Source organism: Oreochromis niloticus, linkage group LG15 (genome assembly GCF_001858045.2).
Source record: "Oreochromis niloticus isolate F11D_XX linkage group LG15, O_niloticus_UMD_NMBU, whole genome shotgun sequence".
Taxonomy (NCBI): Eukaryota; Metazoa; Chordata; class Actinopteri; order Cichliformes; family Cichlidae; genus Oreochromis; species Oreochromis niloticus.
The window spans coordinates 28284516-28306104 of NC_031980.2; the positions used below are offsets into that span (position 1 = coordinate 28284516).

Genomic DNA, 21589 nt, shown 5'->3' on the forward strand with positions numbered 1-21589 from the left:
CATCTGCCAAACACTGTGTCTACAAATTGTGGAATATAGACTTTTTATATCTCCTGATATACAGTTCATAATATGAAATAATTCTGAGGACCAGGAGAAGTCTGTGTGACAAGTCTGGAAGCTTGTGATCTTTAGGCCTTCAGGTGGCCCTGCACTGTTGGCATGTGCTTGGGAACACTGCCAGAAAACACTATTTGTGAGTACAGTTCATCATGCCATCAACAAATGCAGGGTAAATCTTTCTCATACTAAGAAGAACCCACATACAGTGCTGTGAAAAACTATTTGCTTCCTGATTTCTTCTTCCTTTTTTGCACATTTGTCACTTTTAAATGTTTCACATCAAACAAAGTTTGACACAGACAAGTTTTATTTGTCTTAGTTAGGGTATATCGACAGTGGGGATAATTTTTTTCTGTTAAGCAAGACTTTCTCGGTTAGCCTCTGTGAACGCTCATATAAAAGGGGTTTTCTGCAGGTCATGAATCTTTTTATACACAAAAATCATCCCTAGGAATACCGACTGCTCCAGTCCAATGGAAAAAAAAAATCTGTAAAGAATATACCAGTAAAATGCAACAGTGTTGGACATGAGACAAGAGATTAATCCTTTTGGGACTTAAGGCACAGAGTGGTTAATTATTATCATTGCTGTTTATCAAACAAACCTCTACAATACATTGGGCAAATAGAGGAGGGAAAAAAAGAGATGTCTACTCATACTGGGCTCCTTGTGGGAGGTCAGCATGAGAACAGAAAACAAAAAAAACTCCTTTGCACAGAGAGCACATACATCTTGACATCACAAAACCATGAAGCACATGACAAGCAACGGTGGGATAAGTGGGTGAGAGGTGAGCCGATGTAGACAGCCATCTCGCCAAGCGCTATTAATCCAGTGCTGGGCCTAGACCTGCTGTCTGACCACGGCCTTGGAGATAAGCGTTCGAAGGCGTTTGGAGTCCAGGATGGGGGGTGGGTAGGATGGGGGCGAAGAGTCTAAACAGTCTGTTATCAGGGAAGAATTAATATATTGGATATTCAATGTATCCACTTTAAACTGGATACACTGAAACATTAAATGTTACTATCCCATATCCTAATAAAGGAGGTATGGTTTTACAGAGGATCAAAACGAAATTAAATATCTTTTAAAATTTATGAATTAAATCTTTGCATAGTTAATTGAAAATTAACTATGCAATATCCTGTAACTATGCAATCAATTGAAAACTGACTGCATAGTTTAAAAAAAAAACCAACTTATTTTTGGGTGGTAGGGAGTGCTGCTTGTATTGTCACACATTAAGACCAGGTAATTTTTCCACCTTTAACTAAATAAATAAATACTGCAGGTTGGACACTTATTTCTAGGATATGTTCCAATTATTGGATTTGGAGTGTCCCTTTTACAGCACAAAATTTTTGCACCAAAGTATTAAATTAAATTGATATACTAAGATTAGGGCAGACAGCTTGTGTAACAAAACGATAAATCATCTATTCATTTTCTTCTGCTTATTTGAAGTCAGCAGCCTAAACAGGGAAGCCCAAACCTCCCTCTCCCTGTCCTACCTTCCTCTGGTAGGGTATGTCCAGCTGGAACAGATTACCCAGGAGGCGACTGCCTCATTTGGCTCCTTTTGATGTGGAGGAGCAGCGGCTGTACTCCCCAATGACTGAACTCCTCACCGTATCGCTAAAGGATCCATCCAACCCTCAGAGAAATCTCATTTACGCCGCTCGTATCCGTGATCTCATTCTTTCGCCTTTAATAGAACTAACAATAATATGTTAACAAAATGATCAGGCCCAGATGATCAGATTTATGTTTCTCAACAATGATGCTCCATCTGGTAAAAAGACAAAACAGTATCTTATTTTATGGCATTTCTGTACTTGGGTTTTTTTATTTTTGCATTTAAGAAAAAACATTTTCTTAAAATATTTATTTATTTTTTTAACAGATGCAGTTAAACTATTAAAAACTTAATTTTCTAAATTGGAATCCAGTGAGCAGTTCATTTTGAAACACCATTGTTTTTCGTTCTTGAATATTTAGCCTCTAAGTATTTCTTATCCAATCACTCCATTTATTATTTTGGCATACTTACACTTCATTATGTAATGTGGATTTGCACTAATGTCATGTTGATTGTACTGTCTTCCCACAGATTGGGGACTATTTCAATGCATATCCCACTGATGTCCTGGCTATATTTGATAAAGTATTAAACAGAAAAGCCAAAGCGGTAACAGACGACAGCTCACTCAAACATAACGAAGGGCAAAGAAAACAAGAACAGAGATTGGTCCACACTCTTCATGCTCGCATCACAGGTTAGTCATGCAGTTATACTAGTTACAGCTCTCAGTTTGAATTGTGAGCAGGACTGGACTATATCAACCAAAATGCCATCAAGCCTAAATATAAATCTATGCTGTAGGTCTGGGCGCTTTCTACGAAAGCGGCACATAATGTCAAAAGCAGTTTTTTTTTTTTTTTGTTTTGTTTTGTTTTTTAAAAGATGGTGACCAAGTAAACTATATATTAACTTCATTGATTCAATTGATTACATTTAAAAGCAGTTTATTATTATAGTTTTCAGGAAGCTAAGAAAAAGCCTTTATCAGTCTGATTTTTAAAATATTTAACTAGATAAACTGTTATTTTAATTAACTAGGAATAGTTGCCTTTCTTTGTCCCAGAGTTTGAGTGCTTAATCAGAAATGTATATTTAAAAAAAGATAACAAAACAAAATTTCCCAGTTTGATAATTTAGTAGGTGCATTAAAATTAAATTTCTATTAATATAAAATATTTTCTGTTAATGTTATGTTAAAAACAAGAAGCACTCTGAGTAGAAATCTCTGCCTTGGTCGCTCAATCTCTTTGGGCAGTATTAAGTTCCAGTTTTAGTTTGTATATGTTCCTTTTATTTTGTTTCTGAAATGTAATGGTGAGGTCAAATTTGACGTATTTGGTTGCAAACTATAATGTGATATTTAGAATCCTCATATACTAATATCATTTTCTAAATATTGCCAGTTTGACCCTATTTGACCTTGAATCTCAATATATGCTTTTCTAATTGTTTATATGTTGTCAATGCAAACAGTGGCAGTAAGAATCTGAGAGTCCAATATTGGCTTATTATCACTTTGACATTTAGATCAGTTTGACTTTGAAGGAGAGGTCACAGTTATTTCAAATCTTTTTTCGGCACAGTACTTTTTCGACCAATAATTGACCTTGAAGACGTTGGTAAATGCAAACTACATTTTAACGCATTGACCCCACTCTGTACTCCTGCAAAGTTTTATTCGAATTCATTCAAAGCTTTTTGAGCTATTGTGTTCACAGAGGCACACATGGAGCAAATGGTACTGAAAATATAACCTTCTTGGCAGAGATCAAAATTTTACACAGAATACCAAATTCGAAACAGAATTCCAACTATTGGAAACATGGTTATGCCGTTACACAGAAAAATATATTAGAGAATGACACCCAAATGTTTTTAACCTTAGTTCCCAGATTTCAGCATGCAGCTGTGCGTTAGTTGTTGCCTTAAGCTCAAAGTCCAAGTGCCCACAGTTATATCAGTATAACTGTCCATATAACCAAAACTGGAATTATGTGTTTGTATTATATGTATATATCTAATGCAGGGGTGTCCAACTCCAGTCCTTGAGAGCTACTGTCTGCAGCTTTTAGATGCATCTCTACTCCAACACAGCTGAATCAATCAAATGCAGGGTTCGTACGGGTGCTTGAAATCCTTATGATTATGATGATTATTTTGCTAGCTATCAAACTCGCTGGAGAAATGATTGAAATGCACTGAGTGTGATGCAGTATGGCAGCGCTATTATGGAATTTGCTGTGAACTTAGCTAACATTACTTAGCAGTAATATGAGTTAATTTACTCAAGTGAAAGCTTTAAACATTAGCCCAATACATAACTAGCCAACTTAAGGCTTTCTGATTAACTCTCTGGGGTCGACGGACCCAGAGTCTCCATTTCAACTTGGGTCCAACGTGCGGACTTCAAACTATATACCAGTTTTTAAATTGTGTTGATAGGCCATGTAAAACCGATGTTTGTTTTTGTTTGTTTGTGTGTGTGTGTTTTTTTTTTTTTTTTTTTTAATAAAACAGTGGTGTTTACTCCGGGAAGAAACAGTTAAAACAACGTTTTCTAAGGAGAGCGCTAGCAAACACGCTTTCCTTGTGAGTGAAAAAAGAAAAAGAAAAAACACTCCTTTCCTATTGGTGGAAAAATGTACTATGTCGACCAATCAAAAAAATGATACGGCGACATGTGGCATTTGGTTGTTTGGGGAGAGGGGGCAGTTTTAGGAGTGAGCGAAAGAGAGCGAGTTTTGATACGTGAGAGATTTGTGACGTTTACCGTGTTTGGAGTCTCAAGTTAGTGTGTTGTCTTGTGTAGTTAGTGTGTAGTGTAGTCGTTGTTTTGTTTGTCAGTTCTACTAGTGAATGTCACAGTTGCTGCAAAAAAGCCACCAAAGGCAGATTGCAGTATAAACGCTGTCTCCACATGGAAAACAGGAGTGATACAGCTGCTGTCAGACCTGCAGGATTCATCCCTGTGCTGTTCTCATCTGTGTTATAGTGGACACAAACTATTTTTTGGAGTTGCATAAATAAATTGTGTGCCTTCTTATTTGATGCAGAACACCTGATTGTTCTGTAAATAGTTTTAAATGGTTATATAAAAAATGTCTGAGCCTTGGCTGCATTTTTAGGTAAATAGTACCATATAACTTTGTTGTTTGCAAAACTTCTGCATATTTTAAAAAAATGTACAATTTCTATTTGCATTTCAAGTTATAAAAATGATTTGTTAAACATGCTTGTGGTTTTTACAGTCAAAAATATCACTTTCTACTCGTATTTTAAATTTTGTCTGAATTTAGATAAATTGTGCTGATACAGTATGTCAAAATGAGAAAATAACAGATTGGCAAGATAAACAGTTTTTTAAAGGTGAAATATAGAGGCCAAATCAAAAGTAGTCAAAAATGGCCAATTATACCCTGGACACCAGAGGGTTAAAGGCTAAAAGCAAAGTTGTCACCAAGTACTGTTTATATTTGTGTGTATTGCCGCAGCTTTTTTGAGTATTAACTTGGTGCCTTTGGGTGAAATAATGGTAATATGAGGGACCGATCCATATGGTCACAAAGAATAGCCACTTGTTTGTGTGCTACCGAAGTTCCCCGGCTTTCATTCAAAATGTGTTTATTGTCAGCACCTACACATTAAACTACTTAAACATTATAAATGTCTTCAAGCTCACACTGAGGCCTGTGGGGCACTATCAGCCACTGAGACAGTACACACATTTATGTGTATTTGTATATGAATATTTCATACTGTAAGGCTGCCTGTTTATTTAAGGGAGATGAACAAAATACATTGGAATTTTACATAATAATATCACAGATGATAAATTAAATAGATTTTAAGTAGATGCTTGTGCATTCTTAAAGTCTCATATGTTGAATTGAACTGTGATCTGTTCAAAGCCTCTTCCAGTCAGTGCTGTTCTCCATGCCTGTCTGACTGTACATGATGTTATTAGCACAAACACTTTAAAGGTGATCATTTAGGACTTCAGCAATAATACAGACAGCAATGTAGTTAGCAATAAAACAGTTTTATTGGGAATTAACTTAAAAAACAAACAAACAAACAAACATCTGTCTCCTATTTTTTGTCACACAGGAAAGAAGCATCAATATCTGATGAGAAGACTTATTTCTTTCCTTTTTTTTTTTTTTTCCCCCAAAACAGGAGAAGAATATCTCTAAGAAGTTGATTTGTTCACATTTTCACATCTTTATTTTTAAGTGAAATGTGCATTTTGAGTTTATACACTATATGCATATAAGGCGACCGTTTCCTTTTGCAGTATTTTTGTTTGGTGCGTTTTTCTATGTCTTAACAAAAGGGGAACAAAGGTGTTTAAGTTCACTTAGGATGATTTGTTTTAATTTTCACATGGTCTTACTGAGGTGATGCGAATTGAAACATGCATTCTTTTTTGGGGGGCGGGGGGGATGTGCTGGAAAAGCTTGAAAAGGGACCTTGAAAGTGCTGAAAAAGTGCTTGAATTTGACCCTGAAAAAGGCATATGAACCCTGCAAATGGCTTACTTTACCGCTTCAGCATGCCATCAAGTTTGTTAAAGGCCTGGTAACGAGCTATTCATTTGATTCAGGTGTGTCGGAACAAGGATGCGTATAAAAGCTGCCAGCCAGTATCTCTTGAGGACTGGAGTTGGAGATGCCTGATCTACCGAGTGTTATAAATCTGAACATTACGGCTAACAGCTATATTTTCCCATTTTAGTGCAGCTAGCCAAACAATAAAGAACTATTGACTGGTTAAGAGACAAGCAGTGAAAGTGGACAGTAGATCCTTGGTTTCCTAAGATAAAACTCATTGCTACAGCCAAGGGCAGTACAAAATTGACCCTCTCTTAGGTGGCTCCTTAGTTTTAGTCTTATTTTCTACTGAGTTATCGGCTCTGTCACTAGTTAGCTAACATAAACTAATGTTAGACTAAAGTCTGTTGACCACAACCAACCAAGCTGGTCACGTCATGTTCTGTACTTACACAAGATGGCACTAAACATGTTTTATCAGCATTTCTTTCTTAAATCCAGGTTCACAGACAGTGTTACATCAGTGTCAGTTTTTGAGTGCAGGGCTCCAGGGTGTGAATTACCCTTTATACTTGTAGTGTTTCATGTCCATTTTAAAAGTAGTATGGGAGTTAGAGCCTTCAGCTTTCTGGCCCCTCGTCTGTGGTACCAGGCTCAGAGTGGGGCAGCCATCTACTGTGGCCGTTTCGGGGTCTTTCTGAGTGAAAAGGGTGTGAGAAGGAGAAATGCTTAGTGCATCATGGGAAGCCCCAGGAGCCTAAGCCTATTGCAGCATAACTAAGAGTAGCTACAAGGTCACCCGATAAAGGCCTAACTTTAAGCTCTGTCAAAAAAGGAAAACCTAATCTTAAAAGTAGTGACTATTACATGCCTTGACTGATTTCCTTTTTTTTTTTTTTTTTTGTGTATGTTTGTCACACTTAAATGTTTCAGATCACCAAACAAATGTAAAAGTGAAGTCTCTAAATGACTGTGTGTATCATTAAGGGCCCTGTTTGAGAAAGTTATTGCTCCCTAAACCTAATAACTTGTTGGGCCCCCCTTAGCAACAACAATTACAATCAGGCATTTGTGTCGACTGGCATCTACACCACTGTAGATGAATTTTGGCCCACTCATCTTTGCAGAATTGTTGTAATACAGCCACATTTGAGTGTTTTCGAGCGTTGTTGCTTGTCACTGTTGCTTGTTCGATTCACTTCACATAACTTTTTTTCTCCTGTGTCCAGGTCTGCCAGTATGCCCAGAGCTGACAAGAGATACAATTCCTAGGACTAGAGATGTAGGACACTTTTTGTCTGTAACTGGTACTGTAATACGTACCAGTATTGCCAAGGTAACAGCATTTCATATATGTACATGTGCTATTCAATTAAACTGAATGCTGCTTCCAACACTGCAAAAAACATGAGCAGTATACATATAAGCTATCAACTAATAGTGGAGTAGTGATTTAGACATTAGCCAAAACCACACCTCCCCACAGACAACTTCCTGTTTTTATTCTTATTCATGACCATTATTAGTTATGTGTAACATCCAGAGAGCGAGAAATATGTTTCATAATGTCTAACAAACCTTCTACAGTTAAGGTTTACTGTTGAAACAGTTGTTCGATTAATAAATTCAATGCAAGTTAAAATTCAACGAAACACAAAAAGTCACTTTGTGAACTTTGAGGTGGTGTTTGAGGTGGTGTTTGGACAAGGAGCAGAGCCATATGCAGGTCCAGTTTGTTCTCTTTGAGTTTTACTGACAGCCGTGTCTTTTTCCTCCTCTCGTAGGTTCTGGAATATGAGCGTGATTACATGTGCACAAAGTGTCGTCATGTTTTCACAGTGCAGGCAGAATTTGAGCAATTCTACACGTTTGTCCCACCCGTAGCCTGCCCTAACCCTGATAGCTGTAACTCATATAAATTCACTTGTCTGTCTGAAGGATCTGAGCCTGCTGCTTGCAGGGATTACCAGGAGATCAAAATTCAAGAGCAGGTTAGGCTTTTAAACATGAGCTTCTTGATTTTATTTAATTAATTTATGTATTGATTTTAAAAAATTCTAAACATAATTAAAGCGTTAAATTGTTGTTTTATGCGACTAAATAAAACTTCACTTGCTGAGTGCATAAAATATTTCATTTTTATCGAATTGTACCCATCTTACAACAGGTGCAGAAACTTTCAGTGGGCAGTATTCCTCGTTCTTTACTGGTAGTTCTGGAGAATGACCTCGTCGACAGTTGTAAATCTGGTAAGAAACATTAATATTTAAGAACTGTCCAGATACGCTTCTCCTGATATCTTACAGTTTGTGGCTCAAGGCAAGTTGAGTTTAAAATGAGTAGCAAAGCAAACATAAGTTTGTCATTGGGAATCCACATCAGTGCTGGAAATGTATGTTTTCCAACTCATAATAGATGTTTGTAGTGAAAAATGATGCAACAAAGGTAGTTGTATTATGATTGATTTGCCAAAATCAGAACTGAAAATAAAATTTTAATAATTAATTTATCTTATGTATTGGCTTTTGGACTGTATGCTCCCAGGAGATGATGTCACTGTTTATGGAGTGATGTGTCTGCGCTGGAAACCCTTTTATGATGGCGGACTTTGTGATGTGGAGTTGGTCCTCAAAGCTAACAACATAGAGGTAAACAACCAGCAGGCTGCTGCTGGACAGCTTGTAAAGGATGCTCAGGAAGAATTTGAAGAATTCTGGAATAGCTACAAACATAATCCTATAGCTGGTATGTATAATTTACTGTGCAAGACTATTATATTTGTGTATCTTGCTCTATATCCATTTATTTTGTTTCCCTCTCTCTTATTTGTAGGTAGGAACCATATCTTATTGAGCCTGTGTCCACAGGTTTTTGGCATGTATGCAATTAAACTGGCAGTGGCCATGGTTTTGGCTGGGGGAGTTCAGAGAATAGATTCTTCTGGGACCAAAATTAGGGGTATGTGATTTTTCTCTTTTCTTTTTTAATTTTTAAATAATACATATTAATATTCTTAAGTATCTGCAAAGAATGACTCCTACAAACCAGTAATTAAACTTTAAACATTTCTAAGCTGTGCCTTTGAAGTGGAATCTGGCCCTTTGCAGTTCATTTTCTTTTGAACCAACCATCAATCCAATTTCTGCCGCTCATCTAAGTTCTGGTTGTGGCTGGAGCAGAAAAACTGAAACTTCCCTTACCCCAGCCACCTCCTCTAGCTCATCCGAGGGGACACTGAGACATTCCAAACCCTGGGCCTTCTCCTGGTAAGACAACTGGAATACTTCACCTAGGAGAAGTCCATGAGGTATCCTAGTCAGATGTCAGAAGAACCACCTCCTTTTGAGTCACTCCTCACCCTGTCTCCAGGGGAGAGCCCCGCTACGCTTTGCAGTAAACTCATTTCTACTGCTTGTGTCTGGAACCTCATTCTTTTGGTCACTCCCCAGAGACTGGTAAATGGGCTGCTTTCGTTTTATGCTCAGGTCTCTTTTGTCTACAACTGATTGGTATAGCATCCGTATCACTGCAGACACCTCTCCAATCAGTCTGTCAGTCTCGCACTCCCCTGTCCTCTCACTCGTGAACAACAGATACTTGAACTCCTCCACTTGGGGCAATAACTCATCCATGTCCTGGAATTGGCACTCCACCCTTTGCCGACTGAGAACGTTGGTCTTAGACTTGGAGTTGCTAACTCTCATTCTTGGTGCTTCACACTCAGCTGCATACTGCTCCAGTGTGAGCTTGAAGTTCCCCACCTGATGAAGTCAAGAGAATCACATCATCCTCAAAAAGCAATGATGAGATTCTGAGGCCACCTGTGGGCTCACCACCCACAGGAGGGCGACAGAGATGGTCAGCCCACAGGAGGACAGACCCACGTTGCTTTTTCGGGCCCTTCAATAGCTTCATAAAAATTAAAATTGTGACCGTCTTGTGACAGAATGTAAACTCTGACAAATCAATGCCTTTATGTTGTTTTTTGTGTTTTACAAATGGCCCTCTGTGAAATGTATGTATTCATGATTTGCTCCTTCTAGGCGAGTGTCATATGTTGCTGGTTGGTGACCCAGGTACAGGGAAGTCTCAGTTCCTGAAGTATGCTGCCAAGATTATGTGTCGTTCTGTACTCACAGCTGGAATTGGCTCAACAAGTGCAGGTAGGTCCTGCTTTTCCCTTTAAAAAACAAAACAAAAAAAAGCTATATATACACACACGGAAACACAAAATGCCGCTGTTTATTATTAAGGGGAAAAAAAAAATCCAAATCTACATGGCTCTGTGTGAATATTGTATCACATCTTTGAAAAACTGAGTTCAGTTTCTCTACCCACACCCAGGCCTGATTACTGCCACACCTGTTCTCAATCAAGAAATCACTCAAATAGAACCTGCCTGACAAAGTGTAGTAGGTCAAAATATCCTCAAAAGCCAGACATCATGTCGCGATCCAAGGAAACTCAGGAATAAGTGAGAAATACAGTAACTGAGATCTCTCAGTCTGGAAAAAGTTATAAAGCCATGTCTAAAACTGAGGGACTCCAGTGAACCACAGAGAGAGCCATTATCCACAAATGGGTGTAGCAATGACTCATCCAAGAGGCCACAAAATACCTCAGAACAACATTTAAAGAACTGCAGGCCTCACTTGCCTCAGTTACAGTCAGTGTTCATAGCTCCACCGTAAGACAGATATTGGGGAAAAAACTGACAGCATGGCAGAGTTCTAAGACGAAACTATGCCTAAGCAAAAGGAACAAATGAACTAATTGTAGATGGAACATGAATTCTGCTGTCTACCAAAACATTGTGAAGAAGAATGACTGGCCATCTGTTTGTGACCTCAAGCTGAAGCGCACTTGGGTTCTGTAGCAGGACAATGATAGAAAACACACCCGCAAGTTCACCTCTGAATGGTTTAAGAAAAACAAAATTAAGACTTTGGAGTGGCCTAGTGGTTCATGTGTGAAAACCCTCCAATGTGTCTGAATTCTGCAAAGACGAGTGGGCCAAAATTCCTCCACAGGGTGTTTTTTAAAAGAAAAGGAAAAAAAAAATTGTTGTTGCTAAGGGTGGCCCAACCAGGTATTAGGTTTAGGGGGCAATCAATTTTTCACACAGTCACGGGGTCAGCATAATCAATAAACACTAGTGTCCCTGTGACACTGGCAGCCATGCACGCCCAAGCCATTACGCTGCCTCGACTGTGTTTTCTCTTCACCATGGAATTGTTTCTATGATCCTCCACCACTGTTCTGTCTTCCGTGGACATCCAGGTCTTTTTGCGTTACTGAAGTTCACCAGCGCTTTCTTTCTTTCTCATGAAAGAAAGGAATTGTTTTTCAGTCCAGTGTCCAATTACTTGTGATCCCTTTTAAAAAGAAGGTGGCACATGTTAACGAGCTGAAACTCCTAAAAGATCAATTCAATTCGAATGTGGATACCCTCAAATGAAAGCTGAGAGTCTACACATTATGTCCATGTCCACTATAACTATAATTGGAATATGTAAAAATATATATATATTTGTGTGTGTGTGTGTGTGTGTGTGTGTGTGTGTATGAACCTGTTTAGACATACTTGTGGGGACCAACAGCCCTTATGGGGACCAAAATCCCGGTCCCCACAAGTTTGAAGGCATTTTTGAGACTCAAAATGTGGTTTTAGTGTCAGGATTACAGTTAGGTCATGGTTAGGTATTTAGAAATTGTGGCTCAGTTTGTTTTTCTTTAAAACTTCGGTGATCAGCTGTAGCATCCTGTTGCCCCTTGGTTCCTCTTCTTCCTTCTGCCACCATTCTCCTCCTCTTCTTCGTCATCTCTTGTGCATACCATTCTTGTGTATTAGTGATATTGTTCACCCCCCCCATTTCTTTAATCCTCTAAGACCTGCTGTGATCTCAAATCAAAGTATGGTAGAGTACACAGTCAAATCTCACCCATATTCCTTATTTTACTCTCTTCTCCTTATAGCACAGGTCTCCCAACACTCGCTGCAGGAGATTCAGCCTCTAAAGATTAATTTTTAGATTTCAGTTTGCAATTTTGATATGAAAAAGAAAATTTCCAAACTCATGTGATTAGTAAATCACCAAATATGACAACATACTGTTAGTATTTACACTCTATTTGTCAACCAAATGCTGCCATGCAGTCTCTGTGGACAGAGCCTGTGTTTACTAGGATTTCTCACAACTGCTCTCACATCCTTAACCTTTAATAATTTTTTTGTTTTTTTTTGTTTTTTTTGGAGGGGGGGGATGAAATTCACACACATGAAATAAGTCTTTTCAGGGCTCTCATCTCCCTCATCTCTGCTCCTGTGGCACTGAAACAGTAAGCCTTCAGTCCATTTTCTTTTTTGAAGCTTCCTTTATTTATTTTGCACTCTTAGTCTATTAACCATACATCACATGGATGTAACATATACCTTTATTTAGATCAGAACAAAGATTAAGAACAGACAAACCACCAATATACGGGCAGGTCCTCCAATCTTGGCTCCTGGAGTATCACAGCAGGTCATCCACTGCATCTCCCCTCCCTCCCCCTCCCCCTTTGGGTCCTGATGGATTCATTAGTGTCACATATTCATTATATATCATAATCACAATACCTCAGGCAACCAATACAGGAGACAACTAAAAAGCAACCCCTTTCACCCATATATGTGGTCCTCTAATTCAAGAAGAAAAAAGTGTACAATCCACATCTCATATGGGTACATTCAGTGTGTGAATGTGTGTGTGAATGGGTGAATGACTGGATATGTAAAGCGCTTTGGGGTCCTTAGGGACCAGTAAAGCGCTATATAAATACAGGCCATTTACCATTTACCATTCAGGCCTAACAGAACACAAGTGTTTAGTCGCTCTATCCACCCCCTCTCCATCCTTCTCCGCTGACCGCCCGACCACCCCGGATTAACCTGCAAACCCATGATGATCAATGCTCCTTAAAGTGGATGGCTACTAAAGTACACGACTCCGCCGAATGGATAACATATAGGTGTTGTTGCAAACGCACTCTCAAACAGGCCCCAGTCTCACCCACATATATCATCCCGCACCTGTTTAGCATAAACCACTTTTTTTTTTTTTTTTAGAGGGAATTTCCCCATAATCGCTCAGGAGGCTATGCAGGCTATCATGTGCTTCTGTACCAAAAACTGCCTCAGTGTCTCAGGTAGTTGATTTTTCCCTCCCCTCCAATTTAGCTCTAACCAATAGGTCACCCAAGCTTTGGTTTTTCCTTAAGGCTCTGATCATCCGCGCTTCGAATGCATGCCCCCGGGTCCGCATTTCACAAAGACTTGTGGATACTGCTGAGAAATGGCGTGTACTTCTTGTGGAAAGTACTAACAAAGGGCAAAAGTCTCTCCCCTCCCGTTATGTCCTCGATGGTGTTTTAATTAAAAGGAGTCCCAAGTTCAGTATCCATCCGCCGAGCATCAACTCACTCTCCGTGCCACCCCCCCTTCCCGAAAATCACCCTGTGTCCATGCGTTAGGCGTACAAAGGCCCGAGAGCGTCTACCTGTGTATCTTCCTCAAAAAAGAGCGTGAGTTCCCCCTCTTCCTCAAACTCCTAAACAATATGGAAGTAGCATTGTGAAAATCCACCTCCTTACTGTATATTTTGTAAAATCTCAATATTGGGATTTCAGTATTTCCCAAAATGTGTGTGGCGGGTGATAACTTAATTTATGGAGGAGCGCATGTGTGTCAGTGGGTTTTAAATAAACTTTTGCATGCAACCTCTTGCCATCCTTCTCATCCTCAAAAAAGACTGTGGTGTCCAAGAAATTGATTTCAGAGTCGCTGTGCTCCTGCTTAAGTTTTATAGACGGGTGATGTGTGTTCAAGATGTGTACGAACTGTTGGAACGTATCCTCCCCGTGTGCCCATGCACCTATGATATCATCTGTAAAGCGCAAATAAAACGCCGATTGTAATGAGCACTTGGCCAGCGCTTCTCTCTCCCACTTGCTCATATATATGTTTGTGTAGGACGGTGCATATCTCTGGCCCATAACCATTCCTTCCATCTGCAAATAAAACCTATTGTCGAACTGGAAATCATTATTGATGAGACAATTCCTCAAAAGCTGGAGAATTGCCGCGTCAGGGTGCGCAGCATCTGGATACCGCTGAAAGATGTTACGACTCTGTCCCGTATGTGTATTGATATTAGTGTACAAACTGTCTATATCTATTGTGAATTAAAAAAAAAGCAATTCTTCGGTACTGTCATTGTTACGCCCCAGTCTAGGGGTACAGGAACGCAACATAAGAGTTGAAAAGATTGCCCCGCCCTGGTCCCCAAAACCATACACAGAGGGAAAACCAATTTCTTAGTGAACAGTGGTTTATTGTCTAAACTGAAGCGTGACACCGGGGTGAACAATGGCCAAAATAACAAACAAAACCAGCTTAATCAGTCAACCTACCTAAACCCTACGTGATGAAAAGAACAAACAAAAGACAAATGCTACACCTAACTCCCTAGCTGAATAAACAGGAGGAAACAATACAGAAAACAACAAGGCAGCTCACCCCTTTGGCTTCAGTGACTATTTACAAGGTGCTATTTACAAGAGAAGGCTAGTTTACACACTATATACAAGCTCAATAGGTCACAAGAATCACAAATATCACAGAGTTTGGAGGCCAGGGTCAGGTCTGCTGCTGCTGTCAGTGGCTTCCCCGGGACAACTGCTGGTGAGGGATTTTGAATGCGACCACATGATCAGGGGACCAATCAGCAGCCGTCAGCTCATCCAATCCGGGCCCTGCAAAGACTTAAAGACACAGACAAAGAAACAGCCACCAAAACAGATTATGGCCAGGGCCATAACAGTCATGGAGCGAATAATGTGTAAAAAATGATACGTGTCCTTAAGATAACTTGGATGTTTATTAGAGATGGGCCTGAGAAAAGAATCGGTGTACTGAGAGATGTTATATGTTCCACTACTGCAATCGGAGACTATAGGTCTTCCAGTTGGGATCTCAGATTTGACAGTCCATGTATCGGGATTCTTGTGAATTTTCGGTAACAAATAAAATAAGCGTGGGCGAGGATCATCAGGACCTAATAAATAGTCGCGCTTTGCGGAAATATATCTCTTGTGATGTAGTGAGTGGACGAGCCTCCTAATTTGCTGCTGCACCTTGGGCTGGATTGAATTTGAATTGCATTTGTAATATTTCTCATTTCCCAGTTGTCTCTGGGCTTCCAGTTTGTACCACTGCTTGTCCATAATTACAATTTTCAAGCCTTTATCCGCCGGCTTAATCACGATGTTCTGGTTACCTCTTAATTCTCTAAGTGCCCATTCTTTCTCCACTGTAAGACTGCCCTCCCTCCACACCTGCGGCTGAAATGAGTGGAACAACCGAATATCTCTTTTTATTAGCTCTTTGAGCGACTCGCTCAATGCCCTCCACTCTGGTTCCCACACAAATGGTAGAACGAAGGGCTCCCTGTGGAAGTCGTCGGTTTCAAAATAGTCTTGTAGTTTCGGTCTTCTATGGTACCAGTGTAGGTCCCGGCGAAGCTCCTCATGTGAAAATTTGTATGGCGCTGGAATGAAAGTCAGGCCCTTCTCTGATTAGCTTATTTGTGCTGCAGACGGAGTAAAGAGTCTTGATAAATTTAGAATATTAGAAGAGGAAGACCAATTTAAATCTGGCGGGGGAGTGGAGTTTCTCCCCAAACACCACACTCCGACACTTCCCCCAGTCATCTCCTCATCCCGTGTCAAATCTACCTGGAGGTGCTCCCCCGATTGCATTTTTGGCCCTATGGCTTTAAAATCGTCAACAAACCCGTCACATTCGCTGCCGTCCTCACTCAGGTGGAAATTTTACATTTAATTTAAAATGGTGGGGATCTGTGCGGTCCAGTGAGTGACTGCTCATATTGGCCGCCTGGTCCTGTTGTTGCGGGACCTCGATCATCATTTAACCCACTTCCTCTCCACCTGTTTGAGTAATAGTTTTGATTTTTAACCATTTTTGCTGATTTGCTGCGGACCCGTCCTCCATGGTTCTGTGTGTTTCTGTGTCCAGTGCAAGGCTTAACCCATGGGCAGCTGAATTTGCTCCCCGTCTCCCAAAACGTCTCACTCCTGGCCGACCAGGCCTCCCTAACACCTCCTTTGACCTTGTCTCTCCCTGACCCCTAACGTGTGTCGCCAGACCAGCAAAACCCGGGCTTTCGCCCAAAGCTCCGGAAAAGTCTATTTGGACTTTATTTCTGTTCAATGGGGGCTCACCTGTGTGACGTTGCAGTCGCTGATTTGCTCGGGTTATACTCGATAACCCCTGCCGTCTCCGGTACCTCCTCTGGTGGCGTGGAAACGTCCAGCCGCTGCACTGCATCTCCTCTTCTTGCTCTCGCGGCGTTCCCATCTGGTGTGTGTCCATCCTGTTCCTCGACACTCCTGTCGCAGCTTATTGCTTTCTCCAATCTTGGGCGTCCCCCCCCCCCCCTTTTTTTTTTTTTACAAACACTGTTGATCAGTAGAAGCTCAGAACAAACAGTTTAAATCGCACATCTATGCCTCGTTCCTTCCCAGCACCACCTCCCAGGTGGAGTTATATCCACAGGGATCACAACAGGTGGAAAAGAACTCCCCACTAATGATTTTCTAAAAAAGTCAGTTTAAAAAATTTTTCTTTTTCAAATTGAACTCTGTGAGCGGGTTAAAAATTGTCCCCAGCGCCCGTCACTTGGGAGAGCTGTAAAAAAAAATCGCCTTTCTTCCACTGGTCTGGCCTCGCGTCCCTGACATTTCGCGGATCTCCCGCTTCCTCAGAGGGCTACACGCTACTGGGGCCAGGAGAGAACGAGGCATTAAATCATTTCCTGAGAGACGCCCAATCCTGTGGGCCTCTCCCAGGATAGGTCACCATTAAATCACATGGGAGCGCTCAATTTGCTACCATGCAACATGCTCCTCTCAGGTGTGTTCAGGTAACAAAAACAAAAATCCTAAAACTGTGTGGTGTCACTCCTACCTAGTCATGCATTCTACTCTGGGTGTTACTTAGATATCCCATCGGTCTGAATGAAATGGGACTGTTCAGTAAAATAAACTAATCAAAATAAATATGAAAAAAGGAAGAAAAAAAAAGGGGGGGGATAAAAAAGAAAAACAACTAAACTAAATCTGAGACACTAGTCACTGGGTAGGGGAGTGGGGTCCGTGAGGGAGTCTTAGGGCTGTCACGGACCAAGGGGGAGAACCCAATACCAGGTAACATCCGGAGCAGGAACGTGAGTAAGATGAAACAATAAAAAGGAGGGAAAAAAGTTATATAAAAAAAGAAGAAGAAACAAAATCTGAGACACTAATTAGTCACTGGGTAGGGGAGTGGGGTCCGTGAGGGAATCTTAGGGTTGTCGCGGACCAAGGGGGAGAACCCAAAACCAGGTAACATCCGGAACAGAAATGTGAGTAAGATGAGACGATAAAAAGGAGGGGAAAAAAATAAAAAAATTTGAATTTAAACATACCAGTGCAGGGTTATTTCTCCTCAGGGTTTGTCATAAACTTTATCAGGTCCCCAAAAAGTTTGGCTTAGGGTCATACAGCCTGAGTAGGGTTATCTTCTAAAAATCTCACAGACTTTGAGGGTTCTTTTAAACAAAGAGGTTAGGTTTAGGTCTTTATACGTCCCAGAATGGGATTCTTCCTCCTTGAGGTTGCCCCATGGACCGTTCCCAGCCCCCCCCTTAAAAAAGTTTAAAATTCGGGTTATATTCTCTGGGTCGGGTCATAATTTCCCACAATTCTCTCATCCTAACCACTATTAAAAAAGAAAGCAATGGTTTCAAGCTATTCATTCAATATCACCCAAACAGTTTGTGTAACCTGAGGAGGGGCACAATATGACCTTGAAGGAAACCAGTCTTTTTATTAAAAATGTCTTTTCAGTTCATTTCAGGGAGGATGTCAGACACAGACCCCTGGCACAGCTGGTTAGGTATTTAGAAGTTCTGGCTTAGTGTGTTTTTCTTTGAAACTTTGGTGCACGGTCCTAGGGATTGGCTGTACCATCCTGTTTCCCCTTGGTTCCTCTTCTTTCTGTCGCCTTCTTCTCCATCTCCTCTTGTGCATACCTTCTCATGTATTGTTAACCTTGTCCATCACCCCCATTTCTTTAATCCTCTCGAAACACTGTGATCTCCATCAAAGTATGGTAAAGTACACACTCAAGTCTCACCCACATAGGTCTCCCAACACCCTCTGGAGGAGAGTCAGCCTCCAAAGATAGTTTTATCATTTTGGTTTTTCTTTTTCATAATAAAAAACACAATTTCCACACTCATGCAGTTAATAAATCACAATATGACAACATACTGTTAGTATTTAAATCTGTTTGTTCAAACAAATGCTGCCATGCAATTCTGTGGAGGGAGCCTAGAGTTACTGGGATTTCACACTGTGTGTCTCTTTTCTTTGACCTTTAGCCTTTTGATGGTTAGGGTTAGGGTAAGCGGCTAGGGAAAGCATTATGTCAATGAGATGTCCCCATAAGGATATGAATACACCCATGTGTGTGTACACACACATAGTTAGGTCCATATATATTTGGACACTGAGACAAGTTTTTTGTTTTTGTTTACTGAAACATATTCCAATTACATTTATATAAAATTATTGGGCACATAACCAATGTGCATTAACGAAAAATGAAAGGGGGGGAAAAGTATTGAACACATGAAGAAAAATAGGTGCAAAAAGGAATGGAAAGACACAGCACCAGGTAAAATCTGTCAGATTAGAAAACAATCCTGTCACTTAACACTTCTGAGTTAATATTATCTGGCCCGTCCCAACTGATGGCCTATACAAAGGTGTCGTATTTGCAAGGTTCCACTTCCCAGAAGGTGAAAGAACATAATATCACCATGAACCAGCCATGACCAGGTGCTCCCCTGCAAGATTTCAGACAGAGGTGTAAAAAGTAGTTTTATGAGCTAACCCTAACCTGAGTTCATAGATGGGGCCCATTATTACACATAACTTAATTTATGGTCATGTATGGTTTGACTTCTTTGTCATGTGTGTTTGTAACAACTTTCAGATACTGTTCATCTGTTGTAAGCAGTTTTTTAGGTCACTGCCACTTTTGTCCTCTACGGGCGTGGCTCAAGAGTTGGGAGTTCGCCTTGTAATCGGAAGGTTGCCGGTTCGAGCCCCGGCTTGGACAGTCTCGGTCGTTGTGTCCTTGGGCAAGACACTTCACCCGTTGCCTACTGGTGGTGGTCAGAGGGCCCGGTGGCGCCAGTGCCCGGCAGCCTCGCCTCTGTCAGTGCGCCCCAGGGTGGCTGTGGCTACAACGTAGCTTGCCATCACCAGTGTGTGAATGTGTGTGTGAATGGGTGGATGACTGGATGTGTAAAGCGCTTTGGGGTCCTTAGGGACTGAGTAAAGCGCTATACAAATACAGGCCATTTACCATTTACTTGTCCTAAACTTGTCTACTGGTTCTTATATAGCGCTTTTCAACTCTTTCTGAGCACTCAAAGCGCTTTACACAACTTGTGCATTCACCCATTCACACCAGCACATCTTTCTAAGTGCTTCATAGCTAAGATTCACACACATTTATACTCCGATGGATGCATCGGAGAGCAATTTGGGGTTAATATCTTGCCCAAGGATATTTGGCATGTACACTAGGGGAAGCCAGGAATCGAACCACCAACCTTCTGATAATAACATAAAAATATTTAAGAAATCTAAAACAAGAATAATGAATGAGTCAAGCTTTGTTATTTGACATAGAATAATTTCATTTTTTGTTAAAAAGGTCTCTTTTTCTGCTCTACCACCTGAGCTACAGCCACCCCACACTCTCACATTGTTTAAGACACACTGAAACTTTTTCGAGATATTGGGGTGGAGATAGCTCAGTACGTAGAATTCGCCCCATGATCGGAAGGTCGGGGGGTTCAAATCCACCGAACGGCTACCCTGAGGTACCCCTGAGCAAGGTACCGTCCCTACACACTGCTCCCTGGGCGCTTGATTGGCTGTCCACGGCTTCACTGAGTAAATGGGTTAAATGCAGAGAATAATATCAGGGGATTAATAAAGTATACAAAATATACCAGGTTTTGGGCTAAAGGCTCTTTTGGAATCACCTTGTTGATGCAAAAATACTAGTTTATGCTTTTCAAAATGTGTATTCTTTGAGTAGACACAACAGTGATTCATTACTTTACATGTTTTTGTGTTAAGTGGCTTAACAAACAAAATATTCCTCTGATACATGGACTGGACTGAAAATGAGCTAAAACACATCCAATTTAACCCAAAACTTTGAAAAACCTGAGAACTATCGCTCATGATGATTTAAAAAAAAAAAAAAATTACAATAAAATCTGCCTTGTTGGAAGCAATGTCAAGAAATGAAGGGTGACTCAGACATGTGATTAGTATTATATGTAAAAATATATAGTTAATGTATTACTTCATAAAGTGAATATGTTTCCAAAGGACTGACAGTAGCAGCTGTGAAGGATGGAGGTGACTGGCACCTGGAAGCAGGAGCCCTGGTCTTGGCAGATGGTGGTTTGTGCTGCATTGATGAATTCAACAGTATCAAGGAGCAGGATCGCATCAGCATCCATGAAGCTATGGAGCAACAATCTATTAGTGTTGCTAAAGCTGGGTAGGACTCTCATGCATTTACATATAAATTCACATCACCAGAAGTTAGGAATTTCAAACACCACAGAACGACCATGAATTAATACTAGACAAACATAACTTAAATAATGATTTCATTTATCATAGGAAACTTACCTGGCCCTGTGGGGAAAAATAATTGTTAAATCATGAATTAAAGAGAACATGAAAAACTAATCAAAGGCTAATTTACATAAAGGAAATATAACACTGTCTGTTAAGCTTGATTTAGAAAATAAGTGCTTAAGGTTTTAAAACCATGTTTAGCGCCAGCTTCTGTCAGTACTGAACATGTGGTTGGTTGGTTTTGTTGGTTGAGGCTAATAGACATACATTAGTTTATGTTAGTTAACTAGTGACAGAAATGATAACTCAGAGGAAAATAAAGACACTAAAACTAAAAATCAGATTAAAGGGCTCACTCCAGTACTGCCCTTGACAGCAACTATGAGTTTTATGTTAAGAAACCAAGGATATAGTGTCCACTTTCATTCTGTCTCTCTTTAGCACCAAGTGGCTCTACGCTGTTTGGCTAGCTGCACTCAAACAGGATAAATCCACCTGTTAGCTGTAATGTTTGGGTTTGTAAAGGACTTTATGAATGAGGACTGTGTGGAAGAAGAGAGCCTGTTTAGGTTCTCCCTAACCCTAGCTGAATCCAAACTGGGAGCTGGTTTCATAGAA

General features: G+C 40.4%; 1 protein-coding gene across 4 annotated transcripts in view; it reads left to right on the top strand.

The window, feature by feature from the left end:
• Nucleotides 1-21589, top strand: part of mcm9 (minichromosome maintenance 9 homologous recombination repair factor) — a 33702-nt gene that overhangs the window by 1656 nt on the left and 10457 nt on the right. For 2 of the 4 annotated variants that reach the window (XM_019346159.2, XM_003456052.5), the window contains exons 3-10: nucleotides 2175-2340; nucleotides 7426-7532; nucleotides 7981-8187; nucleotides 8364-8445; nucleotides 8741-8941; nucleotides 9029-9154; nucleotides 10240-10359; nucleotides 20714-20888. In XM_019346159.2, the coding sequence (XP_019201704.1) occupies nucleotides 2175-2340; nucleotides 7426-7532; nucleotides 7981-8187; nucleotides 8364-8445; nucleotides 8741-8941; nucleotides 9029-9154; nucleotides 10240-10359; nucleotides 20714-20888 (1184 nt within the window). The remainder of the gene's footprint in view (nucleotides 1-2174; nucleotides 2341-7425; nucleotides 7533-7980; nucleotides 8188-8363; nucleotides 8446-8740; nucleotides 8942-9028; nucleotides 9155-10239; nucleotides 10360-20713; nucleotides 20889-21589) is intronic. The other 2 variants (XM_019346162.2, XM_019346161.2) reach the window with 2 other exon arrangements.